The 16,391-nt window shown below is 38.6% G+C and overlaps 1 protein-coding gene across 1 annotated transcript in view; it reads right to left on the minus strand.

The window, feature by feature from the left end:
- Nucleotides 1-16,391, minus strand: part of CUBN (cubilin) — a 245,413-nt gene that overhangs the window by 78,649 nt on the left and 150,373 nt on the right. The window contains exons 39-44 of the mRNA XM_074324816.2: nt 16,154-16,346; nt 13,347-13,544; nt 8,682-8,828; nt 6,381-6,571; nt 6,038-6,221; nt 1,156-1,330 (exon numbers count right to left, since the gene is read on the minus strand). Of these exons, the coding sequence (XP_074180917.2) occupies nt 1,156-1,330; nt 6,038-6,221; nt 6,381-6,571; nt 8,682-8,828; nt 13,347-13,544; nt 16,154-16,346 (1,088 nt within the window). The remainder of the gene's footprint in view (nt 1-1,155; nt 1,331-6,037; nt 6,222-6,380; nt 6,572-8,681; nt 8,829-13,346; nt 13,545-16,153; nt 16,347-16,391) is intronic.

The raw sequence follows: 16,391 nt of genomic DNA on the forward strand, positions 1-16,391 counted from the left end.
GAGACAGGACAGAGGGACTCTAGAAACGACATCAGAACTTTCCTCAAGACCTGAAGACATGACTCATTACCCTTACCTCACCTCTGACCAATCAGCTCCCAGCACGACCCCAAACCATCAACCTGCAATGTGTTGTGATTTTGCTCTATAGAATCTGTAACCTACACCCCATTGGGGAATTTGGGCTTTTGAGCATTAGCTTCGCGTTCTCCTGGGAGGCACCAGGCATAAGAAAATAGCCAGTATTTCCCCACTGTAATTCTCGGTGTTCAGTGTTTGGCTCTGCTAGCACTGGGTGGGAGAACTCTTTCTGTTCTATAACAACATTTCACATGACAAAGCCAACATTTCACTTGACAGCTCTGTGACCTGGGCTAATGGAGAGTCTCAGCTGGAATTTTCTGTGTCCATAAAAGGCAAGTATTTACGCAATATTTCTTGAGAAAGTCAATCAGCCAATTAATGCTCAGTGAGCAGGAGAGCGGAATTATATGAGGTGCCCAGAAATGGTAAGCAAATCTCTTGTATCTAAGTTTTGTACCATACACGTATCCATGCAAATGTGTACATGCTTTTGGAAAATGAAGAAAAAAAATACAGATTTTTTTTCCAGTCTATGTAGTTATTACCTTTGTGTACAACATAGTAAGACTTACTTTCTGGTGTGTAATCTTTCAGAATTCTTATTAAATCGAGATTAGGAATTGTACTGTACTTGCTTTAGTTCTGTTTCTGACACTGGTGACCCCTGGTGTCACATAACACAAATTCCCATTTGTTAGACAGATATTTTATCATTTACGACACTGAGGATGGGGCTGGGCAAATAAATACTCATCTACCAGAGACAGTATACGTTTCCTGTGGGAGGAAGAACAGATCACATAAATCTCAAACAGCCATTCTCAGTGTCTCTTGGAGGACGTGCATAAGATCATGCGGGATAATATCTGTGTACATAATGTGCCCAGGTGACAGGGCAGTGATGAGCAGGCAATGTTTCCAGGCTGGAGGCATTAAGCACTTCCCTTCTCCATCCCTAGATTTCCTGTGTGGTCTATATAGCTCAGAAGAGAAGCAGGAAATTATTTTGAGACATGACTGCTGAAAAATACTAACTCTGGGTAGGAGAAAAATTCGATGGAGGTGACCTACTTGGGTGTGACTTCAATACTGAATTGATCTTCAAACTGCAGCCTTACGAGCTTTCCGGGAGGAGCAGCGATGAGCCAGATGCAATCAGCATGCTGGGGATAATTGTCGGGGTGGTTGGGGGAGGTCACGTATCCAGCAGAATCCGCATCATGGATGTAGATATTGCCCCCACAGGCTGTCAGAAAACACAGTTAAATCAATCTACAGTCTGGACAAAGAGGGTTACTGTCAACTGCCATGATCATTTTTAAAAGTCACTATCTGTATTTCCAATCTCAATTTCCTTTCATCTGAAATTATCCTCATTTACTTTTTTAAAAAAAATATTAAATTTATTGGGGTGACATCAATTCGTAAAATTATATAGGTTTCAAGTGTCCATTTCTATAATACATCATCTATATATCGCATTGGATGTTCACCACCCAGAGTCCATTCTCCTTCCATCACTCATTTGTTTTTAAACAAATAAATTCTGCATTTGCTATCAAGGGCGTTACCAAGTACGTCACTTTCTAATTTGCCAAAGTATATATTCTGTTTGGAAATTTCCTTCTTCCTTAAAGCCAACAAAATGCTTACGGTGCTCAGTGTAGACAGTAGGACGCGATGGGGGCACCACTATACATCCCCCCTATAGATAAGCATACAAATGCACTAGCTCTTATGCCTCTTGACTGTTCAGTCCAGTACAATGATGCAGAGTCCTGGTCTTGATATGTTTAAAAGACTAAGCAGATGTATACTTGCACAGCTCTGTGGGCATTCACTCATTATGTGTCTTTGGGATACAGATGCGTTTGAAGAGCAAGAGATGAATGGCGTGAGAGAATTTATTAGTCAGTTTTTGCAAGAAGACAAAGGAGCTTTTTATACTTTTCTAAAAGACCAAAGTATTATGTAAAAATAGTTTCCTTTTGTAAATGAACATGTTTTTGGCAATCTCAGCAAACAAACCAAGCAATAAACTGCATAAACTGGGTACTTACAATGCCAATGAAATTAACCTGTTTGATAACTTAACCTTACAATGACCAGATCTGCTCAATTCTATTAACATTTATTTCTGCTATTATTCAACCACTTGTCATATCCTGCGTTCTGTCATCACCCAGAACTGCAAATTCTTCTGAATGCCGTCATCTCCCTCAACGCTGGTCTTTCCTTCAGACTCTCCTGGCAAAATCTCAATTCCGTGCCTGTATTCAATTTAGGCCATTCATGGAGATTGATGCCACTACAAACGCAAGTTCTCCACTCTCAACATCGCCAAGCAATCCTCTTGTTTTCTAATATACATACAACAGCTACTTGAAACTTGACTATAGTCCCTAAACCCTTCATTCTCCTTATTCTCTCTTGTGTCTCAGCACACGGTTTTGAGTTCTCCTTTAGAAAGAAAGCAGAAGAAATCAGATGAGAACTCCCTTGATTTGTTACCATCCTTACTAAATTCATCTGTAGCTCTACCCTCCTTTGTTTTCTCCTGTACACTGTCTTCCTGTATCTCTCTGTTGCGCTCCCATTCCATTCTGTCTCCTCAGGGATCTTGCCCTATATAATCCCTCCACTTACCTTATGATTTTAATCTCTCTCTTCCTCTCTCTTTCTCTCTCTCTCCCTCCATCCTAGCCCCTCTACTCCTTGCTCCTTTAAACTTTCCATACCCGTATATCACAAGCTCAAGTAACTCACAGGAGTCATTTCCTTTACTTCCTCACCACCCTTTTTCTTCGCCCTCTTCATCCTCCCTTCCCTATTCAACCCTAGGAAAGCATTCCCTTCCAGGTCTCCAATCACCTCCCAGTTGAGTACCAGAAGGTCTTTTGTAATCTTTATTCTACATCCACAGCATTTAACACGGTTGGCCCCATCTTTCTTCTTCACATTTTTGCCCTTTTTTCTTGGACATTGAGCTGTCCTCCTCCTCGTACCCTCTCACCGTTCCTCCGCTGGTCCTTGCATGCCTATTTCCAGGTCTCTCCTAGCATCGCTGGAGATCCCCAGAGTCTCTCTGTTGGCCCTTCAGCTTCTCAATCTAAATAATTTTCTTAGTAATGGTATCCACCCTCATACCTTAAACTACAACCACTCTGCTAATGATTCCCATATTTTAGATTCAGTTCAGATCCCTGTTCTGACGTTCAGACTCCCATTCCAGCAGCCTATGGGATATCTCCAGTGGATGTAATTCAGAGATTTCAAACTGAACATGATTTTCTACTAGGTCCATATATAAGTGAATGATAATATCATCTCTCCTTCTTACTGACTCCCTACCCATCTTCACTACCTTATTTTTCTCCTTAATACTTTTTACCATATGACATACTATATATCTCACTTATTACCTATGTTTTAACACAAAATTAAGCTCCATGAGGACATGGATTTTATCTGTTTACTGCTATATCCCCAGGAGCCAGTATAATGTCTGTCACATGGCAAGTTCTTAATATAATGTCTGCGGGATAAAGGGTCCATGTATCCAGAAACCTACGGGCCATCTATGGTGTCTCCCATCCCTTGCCCCCTTTCCCACACCCAACTGACCTCCAAACCCACTCAGTTCCATGTTTATAGTATCTCCCAATATGCCCTCTCTTCTACATTCTTATTGTCATTGCCTTAGTTCAGGACCTATCGTTTTTTCCTGAATGACTTTCATCTGGTCTCTCCGATGTGTTTTCAGTGCTGCCCCCACACTGATCATGCCTCTCATGCTTTGGATGAAAACCTTTCAAGGGCTCTGCACTGCCTTTCAGTTAAGCTCCTCACTCTTCACGGTGGCATCTACAGCACTTAGCATTAAGATTCCTTCCTGCTTCACCATTACATTTACTTCCTTTGGACTCTATTCTCCAGCAGTAGTGAATTCTTTCAAATCCATGCGTATGGCTTATGATGGCATAACCATTGAGAGTTTATATGTTGTCACATCTTTTCCTCACTGATTGGCAAATCCCTGTTCAACTCCTTCCTCTAGGAGCCTTCTCTGATCCTTTAGACGAGGCTAAGTGTTTCTTTTACATGTTCACACAGCTCCTGATACATTCATCTATTGGGCAGTTACCATGCCATGTTCTAACTACACTTGTGTGTGTCCGTCTTTTCCGCTGTGCTGTAAACTCCTTGACAAAACTTGTTAGTTTTCAAGATGGGAAATGCCTTGTAAACGTTTGGTTAGTTATTAATAATCCAATTAATAATGTGAAAATAAAAAGCGTGGAACATAGGAACATGGAAATCTCAATCAACCATACTGAAGGAGTATCTCTGGGGAAAGTTGGGACAGAAGTAGGCACATTTGGTGTCACAGGTTGTTCCCCAAGCACCGTATGTTAAAGGCTGAGAAATGGTTGTGGCATAGAAGTGGGTGTCGTGGAAAGATAGCTGGAGGGAAGTGGAAGGCTGACTGTAGTTAGGGGAAATGGTCAAATTAGAAAGCTGGGAGGAAAGAGAGTGATCACAGCCTTGGGGTTGCCCAGCAAAAGGTTTTAAAATCAAAAGACCTTAAAGCCCAATATTAAGGACAGAAAGATGGGGAGAAGGTAATGGCCATACCATTTGTGCATGAATAGAGGGTCCACATGAATAGAGGGTCCACAGAGGAATAAAAGAGTCATAGCACTTGCAAATAGACCCTTAGTGCATCGGACCTCCCACTAAATATTGACTTTAAAAATATAATTCAAGACTGGGTCCAGCATGGGTAAAGGTGGAAAGGTCGAGCTCAGTGCAGTGGGCTGACTCTCCTCACCAGACACAGGTACTATTACTCTACACGGTCTCAGTGCCAGGTGAAGTCCCTCTCCATTAGGACTCAGCAGCAAAGCTTGGCAAGGAGACAGGAAGGGATGAGAAACTCCTGACCTATATTGTAATGGTGCTGGGTTCCCAGAGCTGTGTCTTTAAAGGCTCCTTCCAAGTGTCAGCGCTGTGTGTGCTGGGAAGTGACGGGAGTCCATTCCCTGTAGTCATGGAACCCACTCAAGCTATTAGATGATTTTCTCTGTCACTTAGTGGAGACTTATTTCTTCTCCTTTCCCAAAATGAAGAAAGTATGCTGACATTTTAAATTTCCGTATTTTGGAGAATGTGCAATAAAATATATGGCTTCATAGATGCATATGTACTTTGAAATATATTCAGGAATCTGAGATTGAGATAATAGGATTATCCTGAAATCTATACTATCTAATTTGGCGGGACAAGCAAAGACATTCTCTCTACTGATACTACTCCCTTGAAGCTCTGGTTATCTACTTATTTATCAAATTAAACATTATATTAAAAATAAATGTCACAAAAATTAAATCATTACAGTGGAATTAAATATAATTAAATATAATTATAATCAAGTGTAATTAAGTAAAGATCACTACTGTAATATATAATTAAATGGGTAATAATAGAATCAGAGGATTATGTTTTTATTTGAAAAAGAAACAAACCAATGATTGCAAAATAATGTAATTATCATTCTTACAATGTTTCTATAACTGAATGCAACTTAGAATTAGACATTTTATAATGGAGAAGTCTAAGGAATTTCAGAGGAACATTAAGATCAGTTCAATTTATATGAACGGAGAATTTTACTTTGTCCATTCTCTCATTATGTGGCCTTGAAACAATCTAAGCCTCATTTTACTGTAGAATGGGAACAAGGATCCCTTCCTTAAAAAAATAATCACGATGAGATAGTGCATGTGTCAATCATGAACTAAGTGCTTGCTAATAGGCAGCTATTTTTATTAACATTATTTCCCTTACTTTAGAAAAGAAAGCTTTACATATTTTTTTTCTCAGTCTATTTAAACAAGGAAGACCAAGCAATGGCAGGAAAAGTACAGACATTATTCTCAATGAAAATACTTACCTAAACTCTTTGCCTCGTATTTGATCTTAAATCCTTGCCCTCCGTTACTATTATCAGAAATAAACTGAACAAGCATTTGATTATCTGAGGTGAACAGTGTGGATGAAGGACGGCTGCCACAGAAATGACCACTTCCTCCATGAGGTCCCAAGGGTGGAGAATAGATATCAGGTCCGTTTTTGAGCTGTAAACACAGATTAAAATTGTACCGATTCCTTCATATGGTTAAGATGGAGTACAATTGCTCTATCGATTTATGCCCCAGGAGAGAAAAGCCATCATTCTGTTTTCTGAATGAAGTCTGAGGAGAAAACAATTAGAAAAAGGAGCAAACAAGACCTACCACCAAGTAATCACCCTGGTTACAAGAAGAGTCACTGTTTGGAATCTGGAAGGGCTGTTCAAAATGGACGGCGATGGTCAGACCTCTCTGAACCAGGACATGCCAAGAGCAGTTGAGGTTGGAAGGGTAGGTCTCTGGATAGTTGGGTGACGTGATTATCCCTCTGTCTGCATGCAGATAGCCACCACAACCTTCCCAAGAGGAAACAAAGAAAATTTAATTTTTTCATTGAAAAATTAAAGAAACTCTTTAAATAACATTGACAACTAGATATTTAAGCTTTCCTGTTTTTCTTGAGGATTTTCAAAGTCAGGCAAGAGAAACGTAGTTTGCAACTAACTGGGATCAAAGTGTGGGAAATGATTAGCACAACAAGCCTTTATTGAGCACGCTCTATTGAGGACTCATTTTGTTGTTGTTGCTAAGCCTGGGATAAACAAGGAAGCAATAGAGACAGATCACTTACTTTCAGAAAGCCTACTTTATAGATGAATAAGACATATGCGTGCAATAAACACATATATAATAGATGAGATGGCGATAATTTCTACAAAGTAACATGAACGAGGAGAGGGGTAATGGTACGGTATTGTCTGAGGAAGTTAGAAAAGGCCACGCTGTTGGTTAATATCTGAGCAGAACCTGAATGAATCGAGGGATGGAGCCATAAGGCTTTGTGAGAGAAGAGCATTCCAGGCCAGTCAACAGCGGGTGAAAAAGCTCTATGTGTTAGCGGTACGTCATGGAAGTCATCATGAAACAGAATGAGAGATCCAAAAGGTAGGTGATGCAGGAAACTGAAAGCACTTATTTTTAATAAGAAGAGGAAGACATTGAAGGGTTTTGAGCATCAGGATGGTATGATCTGACTTAAATTTTAAAAGAATCACTCCGTCTGCAATAGACTGTAAGAGGGAGTGGGGGAAAGCAGGGAAAAGCAGAAGCAGGGTGCCCAATAAAGGGATGATTTCCTGAGTCCATCAGAGAGACGATAGATGCCTGGACTAGGATGGCAAGGAAGGAATGGTGAGAAGTGGTTGGAATCTAAATATATCACGAGGGTAGAACCATTTTGATTTGTTGATGATTAGGATTTATGGAGAAAAAAAGAATCAAGAATGATGCCAAGCCTTTTGGTTTAAATAACAAGAAGAATGTACTTTCCACTTACTAAAATTGGGAAGAATGTGGCATGAGAAAGTTTGGAGGTGAGTAGTGGGAAATGGGGGGAGTCGAGAGTTCAGTTTTCCGCATGGTAACTTTATATGTCCTGAGTTGGTCATACATACTTACAGGAGAAACATGAGAGAGAGTGAGAGGTTGGGAACGGAGGAAAGATTATGGACGGAGCAGTCATTAATTTGCCAGCTGTCAGGGATTGAATAGCTCATCAGAGTGAGTGTAGAGAGTTCACACAGCTAGTCAAATTGCAGAGGTGGAAATTTATCTTAGGTCTGTCTAATTCCAAAGCCCATTCTCTTAAACCACCATGCAGCCTGCCTCCCTTGAGTGTGAGGAAGACGATTTATCTTCAGTTGCTCCCTACTCTATAAAAGGCATACAAAACAGAGGAGAAATTATTAATTTTTAATGTCTAGATTGATAATCTACTTTAAAATTACGTCTTTCAGTTAAAAACATGAGAGTCTTTTGATATTCCATATCCCATGGACTACTTTTTGAAATTTAATTTGGATTTAAAGTTATTGGACTTCACATTTTGTCATTTTGAAAGTCTCAATCATACTACACACGATAGCCTGTCATATATTGTGCACATCCTCTCACTCATCAAATTCATATTTCAAGAGCAACAAACTCTTCCTGCCACCCTTCAAACGAATTATTTCAACCAAGGGATTTATGAAGACATCTTCCGCTATTACTTTGACTGATGTAGAAATACTTCCGTTATTTCTAAGACTGATGATAACTCTGACTTGTGGCTCCTTTGACACATTATGGCCTTGTGCTGTCTGCTGGTTCCAGCCCACAGCAAGGCTGAAAAATTGAAAGATTTTACTCTTGTGCCTACTGTGGAGGGAAGATACCCCACCCAGAGAGCTGCAGGCAGGGATCCTTTTAACAACTTGGCCACAGTGTTTTTTGGATCAGGACTCAGTACCTGACCTCAAGATAGCCACCCAGAGGCTGGGCAGACACCCGTGTGTTCTAACTTATAATAAACCTGTGTCCTGGCAAGAGAAAATGAGCAGAGAATATTAGGGAGAGAGTAAGAGCTAGGTGAGATGAAATTAGATGAGACTAAATGAATTAAAACAAACTCATAGAACACATTACTCTTGTGAAACGACGCGTTAAAGCCCGCTCTGGTTATGCTGAAGTCCGAGGTGAAATGGATGAACATGTACTCTCCAGTAGATCGGATGGGTCCAGGGATCTCTCTGCCACAGAGAACTGCTAGCTGCTGGGCCATGTTATTGTCTCCTAGGACCAAAGAATGGAAACATCAGTGTGAAAATATGATGTCTTCAGAATGTCTGCCACCACCGACCATTTGCAACCCAGCCAAAGCGGCTCACACATTTTTCTCAGAACATCACCATCCCTAGGACAAAATGGGAATTCTCACAGACAAGGACACTCTAGGGGATACATCATTCTGGTTCTAGTTTGTAACGGTGCTGCCTGCCTTTTTCTTTAGCCTTTCAGATAAAGACTTCTTTGACAGTTCCCACTGTCTTTCTAAAAACTGGCCCACAGTTGCTCCTGGCACTAAAACTCAGAATCAGAGCACCTGGGGTTGTGTGTGACCAGTGCTGATGTGTGCATTAGACACCGAACTAAATTATTCTCATTGCTGAAGGTCGAGTATCTAACAGAGAACAAAGGTTGGTTCTTCAGCCTCAGATCCTAAACTAATGTTATAAGGTCATTTGCCAAGGTGTGTGCCTTTGGCTCCAAAGGTGTTTTTCTTGTTTTTACCCTTCGTTCGTTTGTTGTTGTTTGCTTGTTTTGCTGTTAAAAGGACACATTGATGTCCATGTGTGGAAAATGAGAAAAATAGATTCAGCAAGTATGCTCTCCCAGAGACACAAAGGAGGGCGGGGTCACTTCACAGCCCTTTTCCCTTTAGTTCCTCTTGGACATAAGTTTCAGTCAAAGCAACTATGCCAGTCAAAGCTAGAAGAGATCAAAGGAGATTATAACAGAATGGATTCCCTGGCTGGAAAAACACATTGTTTTTTCCATAAGGTGGAGAAGTAATGAATTTCAAGCTAAGGAAAAAAAAAAAAGAATATGAGATATGAGGAAATTTCCCTTTTCACACAACCAGCAAACTGAATCCTTTTTTATATTGATTACCACCTAAAACTCATTCATTATTAACTACTTTAGAAAACAAAATTATTTCCTGTAATTACACATGTAATAGCATAGCTACAAATACAACAAATGCTTGAAAAGGCTTTCTTTGGAGGGTTTCTGGCCTCTGGAAACTTTTGTATTTTTTTAATTCAATTTTTTATAATTCAAAATTTTATCTCTAACTCCTTTTGCATTTATCTTCGATATGCTATTTTGCTACACACTTCCCCCCAAATTGTTTTTGTTTACTTATTCTCTATTCATCTGTCTCTCCAGATGTTGAAGTTATTAGGTGTTGTTATTTGGTTCATATATGTATATTTTATCTCCCTGTGAGACTGGGGAGGGTTGACTGATTTTGGTTTCTTTTCTAAACTTCACCCAGACTAATGAAACAATGCTTATCTTTAAATAATTACTTATCAATTAACTAACCGATTTGGTAGATAACCCAATAACCACAAGATAGTTTTCTCCTTTCCCAGTAACCAAAATAAATATTATAGTATTTCTAGAACTTTCCACAACCTCAACATATGGAGTACAGCAGGAATGAAACCAGTCTTTAAAGAGGACAAATCAAAGAACAGTAAAGGACTGGGATTAGAAGGTAATTTGATGTTTCTCTCACTAGTTCAATATCCTCATTTTAGAGATGTGGAAGTTGGAGGCCCAAGATTAGTAGTAGCTGACATTTATTGAGCAATTACTATTACCAGTTGGGGTGCTTTACATGTAATACCTGTTTCTATCTTCGCAATAACACCATTAGTCAGGTATTACTATTATCCCCATTTTGTAGACAGAAAACAGTCTTAGAGGGGATATTTAATTTGCCTAAGATCATAGAGCATATAAATCAACAAGGATTTGAAATCTTGGACAATTATCTCCAAACTACGCTATTAAATTATTTCATTAAGATAGTAACGTCAGGTCTAGGAATAAAAGGATTATTGATTTTTTTATATATTCTTTTTCTCTTTTCTTTTTCTTTCTCCTTCCTCCTATCCTCCCTTTCTTTCTTAACCTTTTTTTTTTTTTAGGCCCAATGTAGTTTATAGAACCTCAGTTTGTGGAACTCTTTGGTATACAAAATTTGTTAGTGCGTGGTCTAGAGAAGACTCAATTTTGCAAAATGACAAAGCTGCAAAATTAAGAAACAGGTGGGAGAGTGATTCGGCTCTCCCAAGAAAGCCACAGGGCCTTTTGTGGGGTGGCCCAGGAATGTCCACAGCCACCCCAGAGCCAAGAGGGTGTGATGACTGGCCATGTATCATTGCTACTGGCCCATTGGCTCCAGGTATTTGTTTCAGAATTTCATGTGACCCTGCTACTCCGAAGCAAAAAAAAAAAAAGGTGGACAATGAACAAATAATTGAAGTGATACTTTAAAATTTAATTCTAAAAATATATTACCACTGTGCAAATGAAAACAATACCCAACAATTAATACAGAGTAGACACTCAATAACTATTTCTTGAATGAGTAAATAAGCAAATTAGGAAAGAATGAACCTATTGGGCATCTACTCACATCATTAGTGAATAAAAAGGAATCTATATGGATAGGTCATACAACCAATTTGAAATTTTGCCATTGCTTTGGCATATACTTTAATTTGCTGAGCTCTCTCAAGTAGTCTATTTCTCAGCAAGAACACCTTCATTCTATGAAGAGCATATGATAACACCTCTTAGAAGTATCTCTACCAAAGTCAATTGAAATCTAAACTATTCCAAATTCTCTGTCTACCAAATAGAGAATTTTGCATTCATTCACTTCCCTGATCCCCACAACAACCCCAGGAGGTAGATTTTTGTCTCTCTTTCACAGACAATAAAACAGACTTGGAGCCATTTAGTAACTTGTACGAGGTCACACAGAAGAAGAAAAGGACAGGCTACTCGGTTTGCGGCTTCTAAGAAAAGTTATTGGTGGAACAAAAAGCAACTCAATAAAAGTGATTTTTTAAAAAATAACGGTGATTTACTTATGGATGCAGTTACCTACTGACGATATTTTTAAAGTTTCTACTGGGTTCTGAATGCTTAGAATATGTGTGCGAGGACACATGCATTTTATTGCTTGATAAACGTAAAAATTTTAATATCCACAGAACTGCCCTGATGTGAGGAAAGATGATAGTTCCTCTGGGCAATATGCTGATAGCCAATTGTTGATAGGAAAAGGGGAGGAAGTTATGGTTTACCATCTCAGCATGCCTGTATGATTGATTTGAGTCTTCCTTAGGGTCCAGACTCCACCCACAGAAAATAAAGCAACTCTGCAATTTGATTTTTCTCACTGTATTTTGTGTGGGTCTAGGGTTGAGGGGGTAAGGGAACCAAGAGCTTGCACAATAGCAACCTGTGGGCCGAAAGCAAACACATGTTTGTTTGGTCCCCAAAATGGCTCTGAAATGCTTTTCATTAATTGTCAAATTTTAACAATTGGGAAATGTATAGAAAATTCTTTATTTCTCACATCTCTTGAAAAATAATGCCTGTAGTACTGAACCCGCATTCCTAACAGCTGTCCCTTTAATTGTGTTCTCCAGTTTGACGCTTCCCTAGTTATGTCACCTGTTGTCTAGGCAGGCATTTGAGGTTGTAATATTTGTGATGGACAGGACTGGTTCTCAAACGTTAGAGACCATCAGTGTCACCTGGAGGCCGGGACTAGAAAGGCAAGTAAAGCACCTCACATCAGGGGCAAAAAATCTGAGGAGTGCTCAAGACCACAGAAATCAAGATAAATAACATCTTAGAGCAATATTTTAAAAATTGAATTAAATGTCAAATGAACAAAATACTAATATTTTAAATGAAGACAGGTTCTTACTCTTGCCCAATCTTGCCCTAATCTTGGCCCTGCCTGGAGGCCTTTTTAAGTCACCGATCTGGGACCCATCCTGAGAATTTCTAGTTTAAGAGCTCTGGGCTGGGGCTGATAATTAGCATTTCTATGGTAACACATTCCCAGGCGACATGGATGTGGCTGGCCTGGGGACCACATTGGGAGAAACTCTAGTCGGAGGACATGCCTCCCTATTCTTCTCGGGCCCATGCAAATTGTGAAGCACAATTTTGTATGTGTTGACTGCTAGCATTATTCATGTCAGTCACTCAATGCATAGCAATACCACACCTATGTATAGAGGAAAATACGAAAAAAATATTAGCCCTTCATTCTTCCCATCTACCCAGAGATTCAGTAGACAAGGGGAAGTGAATGTGTTGCAATTATACATACTTCCTACCCTTGGATCTTAAAGTCATCGGTATAAAACACCAAGATTTATTTCCAAAGCCTTTCAATAAGAAAGCAGCACCATGTGGAAACTCAAGACTATTATTATTTCCTACTTCCGTCAACAGTAGTGTTTCCTCCTAGGAATTAAATGCTGTCCCTGACATAGTATGTGGGTGATTTTGCTACAGGCAATTTTGTAGTTTCCTCACGTTCTTCAGAAATGGTAGCCAATCCCAGTATTTGATGCTCGCTTTGACCGGGATAACCGTGAAATTCCACGCAAAATGGATGAAGGCAGTCAACAAGCATGGTTATAATGGAATGGCACTAAATATGGGCCAGGGTGGAAACTTATTTTGTTTTTTTCTAATGTTTCTCACCGTCTCGTATCACAAGTTTATCATAATTGCATGTCCTGTGAGCTTCGATGTCCATGGAGAGGATGTTGAGTTCCACGGTGGACTCAGGAGCCTGGATAAGCCACATACAGTCGGCCCTGTTACCATAGCTGTCGGGCCAGCCGGGAGAGAAAAGGAAGAGTGGCGCCTCTCCCGTCCTCAGGAACCCACCGCACGCACCTGCACAATGCAAAGCAACACCTCTGACATACCTCTGACACAAAGAAACTAGACTCACTTGAAAGTGTCAGTCCTGTGACGAAGCGAAACCACCAATAAACAATTTTCTCATAGGAATCTATACATATTTTGAACCCAGTGAGACAGCTGTGATGAACATAATTTTTGCAAAGAAAAACACATTGTATTGTACTTTTTTCACCAAATTTTGCCACACAACCCATTCATTAATGAGTGCCTACTGTTTGCTAAGATGAAGTAAGTCCATGTAGAAGACATTATTATTACTATTATTATTATTACCTACATAGAACTCTGCTTATGTTTCTTACATACTTTAATCTTTACCTTTTTTGTATAGCTATTCATCCCATAATTTATGTCGAGGCAATTTTGAAATAATGTTTAATTTGGTAAACTTAAATATTCAAAAAAGCTTATGAGCTTATAATAACAACGGTCTTTCATTATTTTTATTCCTTTTTTTTTTTAAATAACAGCTTTATTGAGCTGTTATTCACACACTATAAAATTTACCCTTTTAAAGTGTATACTTCAGTGGTTTTCAGTATATTCACAAAGTTCTGCCACCACCACTGCTATCTGATTTTAGAACATTTCCACCACTCCAAAATGAAACTCCATACCCATTACCACTGATTCTCTATTTTGCACTCCACTAGTCCATGCAAATCAATAATCTACTTTTTATCGCTATGGATTTGCCTATTCAGGACATTTCCTATAAATATAATCATACATTACGTGTGGCCTTTTGTGACTGGCTTCATTCACTCAGCATAATGTTTTAGGGATCATTGGTATTCTAGCCTGCATCAGTACTTCCTCTGTTTTAAGGCTGAATAGTATTCCACTACGTGATTATACCACAGTTAGTTCTTCCATTCACCAGCTGTGTCACATTTAGTGTGTTTTCCCCTTTTACACTATTAGGAATAATGCTTCTATAAACATCCATGTATAAATTTTTTTGTGGACGTACATTTTCAATTCTCTTTAGGGATATAACTAGAAGTGGAACTGCCAGGTCATATGGTAACACCGTGGTTCAATTCTTGAGGAATGGCTAAACTGTTTTCTAAAGTTACTTTTAAGTTCCTAGAGAGTAGAGGGTATATTTTGGTTTCTTTTCTTAGTCAGTGCACACTTACCTCAGTCTATCTATAATAAATCCTCAATAAATATTAATTGAATTAAATTAAGTATCTGTATGCATAAGACATGCTGATGGCACAATGTTCAATATATTAACACATTTGAAAATATTAAACTTTTCTTTCATTTTAATGAAACTTTCAGAATGCTATGTCACCGTGAGATAATCATTTATACTCTCTAGATAACAGGTAAATTGTAAAATACTCTCACCCTCTTATTTTATCCTTTCCTTGTTCTTGGCTAAGAAAAATGAGATTTATGATATTATACTTATTCATTTAAATCATATAGTTATACAGTACATGAATGAGAAGAGGACTTGCTATTTTTTGAATATTAAATCATATTTGCTGATATAATGTTTTGCATGAGTGGCTCCTTCTCTATTTTGAGATTTGTGGACATAAGAAAAGCTTAATTTTAGTTTATTTACAAGAGCTACACAGACTTAAATGGAGCGCTCTAAATTATATTTGATAATCTTGCTGATGGCTCTTTGCTCTTAGATAAATAGATTAATATTTTAAGGAAGAGATTCATACTCAATGTTATGAAAGTACTTTACAGGGGAGGTGAAAATAACATCTCAGAACAGAATACTAAGGGGCATTAAATAAAAATAAGCATGACTTATCCCTACATCAGTGATCTCTGCTGATACAAATTACCAACAAGTTAAAAGCAAATAGACTGTAATCTTTTAGCGTCTGTTTTCTCCCAGAACAAGTTCACAGTTTGAATATTCTTCAATGAGATCTTATGATAATGTGTCCCAATCAAATATCTCAAGAACAAAAACTATCCTCCAAGAAATATCTGCGGAAGTTCTTCTATGTCAGTCCTCAAATCCATAAAAGCTATTCAAAGTTGCTTAAACAAAATTTCAAGGAAAAAGCACAGTCTCCCCAAAACACTGCTTATTGAGAGAACTAAGGCTGTCTTAAAAATAACTTTTTAAAAAAGCTTAAAATTTAGCTCAAATTTACGTTGAAACATGAAGATTTACAACCAGCTAAGGAGAAAGTGGAGCATTTCTAAAGGCAAATTTAAAATGAAATATAGAGGGGAAAACAGTTACTTCTATTAGTGGATCCGTGTGTGTGTATGTGTGTGTGTGTGTGTGTGTGTGTATGTGCGTTTGCAAATCAAATTTTTAGAGATCTCTATGATGATCCCTAGAAATTGTAAGTAGAATACCTTATGGATATTAATATGAAAAATATAATGGGGATTTAGCATTTTTAATGAAACAAACATATAGTTTTTATATATTTATGAAATTAAAAGAACACCTGAATACATGGAGGAAGGTTTTGGGGCTGTACTTCTTACTCATTTGTGTATTTGGTCCCTATTATGGTAGGACCCTTTGAAATATTGACCTACACGTATCAGGCCCTAAAAAGAATTTCATTTTTTATCAAACACACCTGGAGCAATGGTAGGTAAAGGTCCAACAGAGGCATTCATTGCAAACCACTCCAGAAGGAATCCTTTCCCTGAGACTGAATAGTCAGAAGAAAACCGAAATGTCAGAGAATTTCTAGTGGAGCTGAAAGATTCAGTCTGGGTACCACAGTAAGTTCCAATCAGACGGGAATGAATTCCAAGCCCATCATAAATCTGCATGTAAAAAACAGATAATAGAGCAATGAATTTAGGCAATTA

This window comes from Rhinolophus sinicus, chromosome 1 (genome assembly GCF_057876585.1).
Source record: "Rhinolophus sinicus isolate RSI-liver-muscle chromosome 1, RSI-T2T, whole genome shotgun sequence".
Taxonomy (NCBI): Eukaryota; Metazoa; Chordata; class Mammalia; order Chiroptera; family Rhinolophidae; genus Rhinolophus; species Rhinolophus sinicus.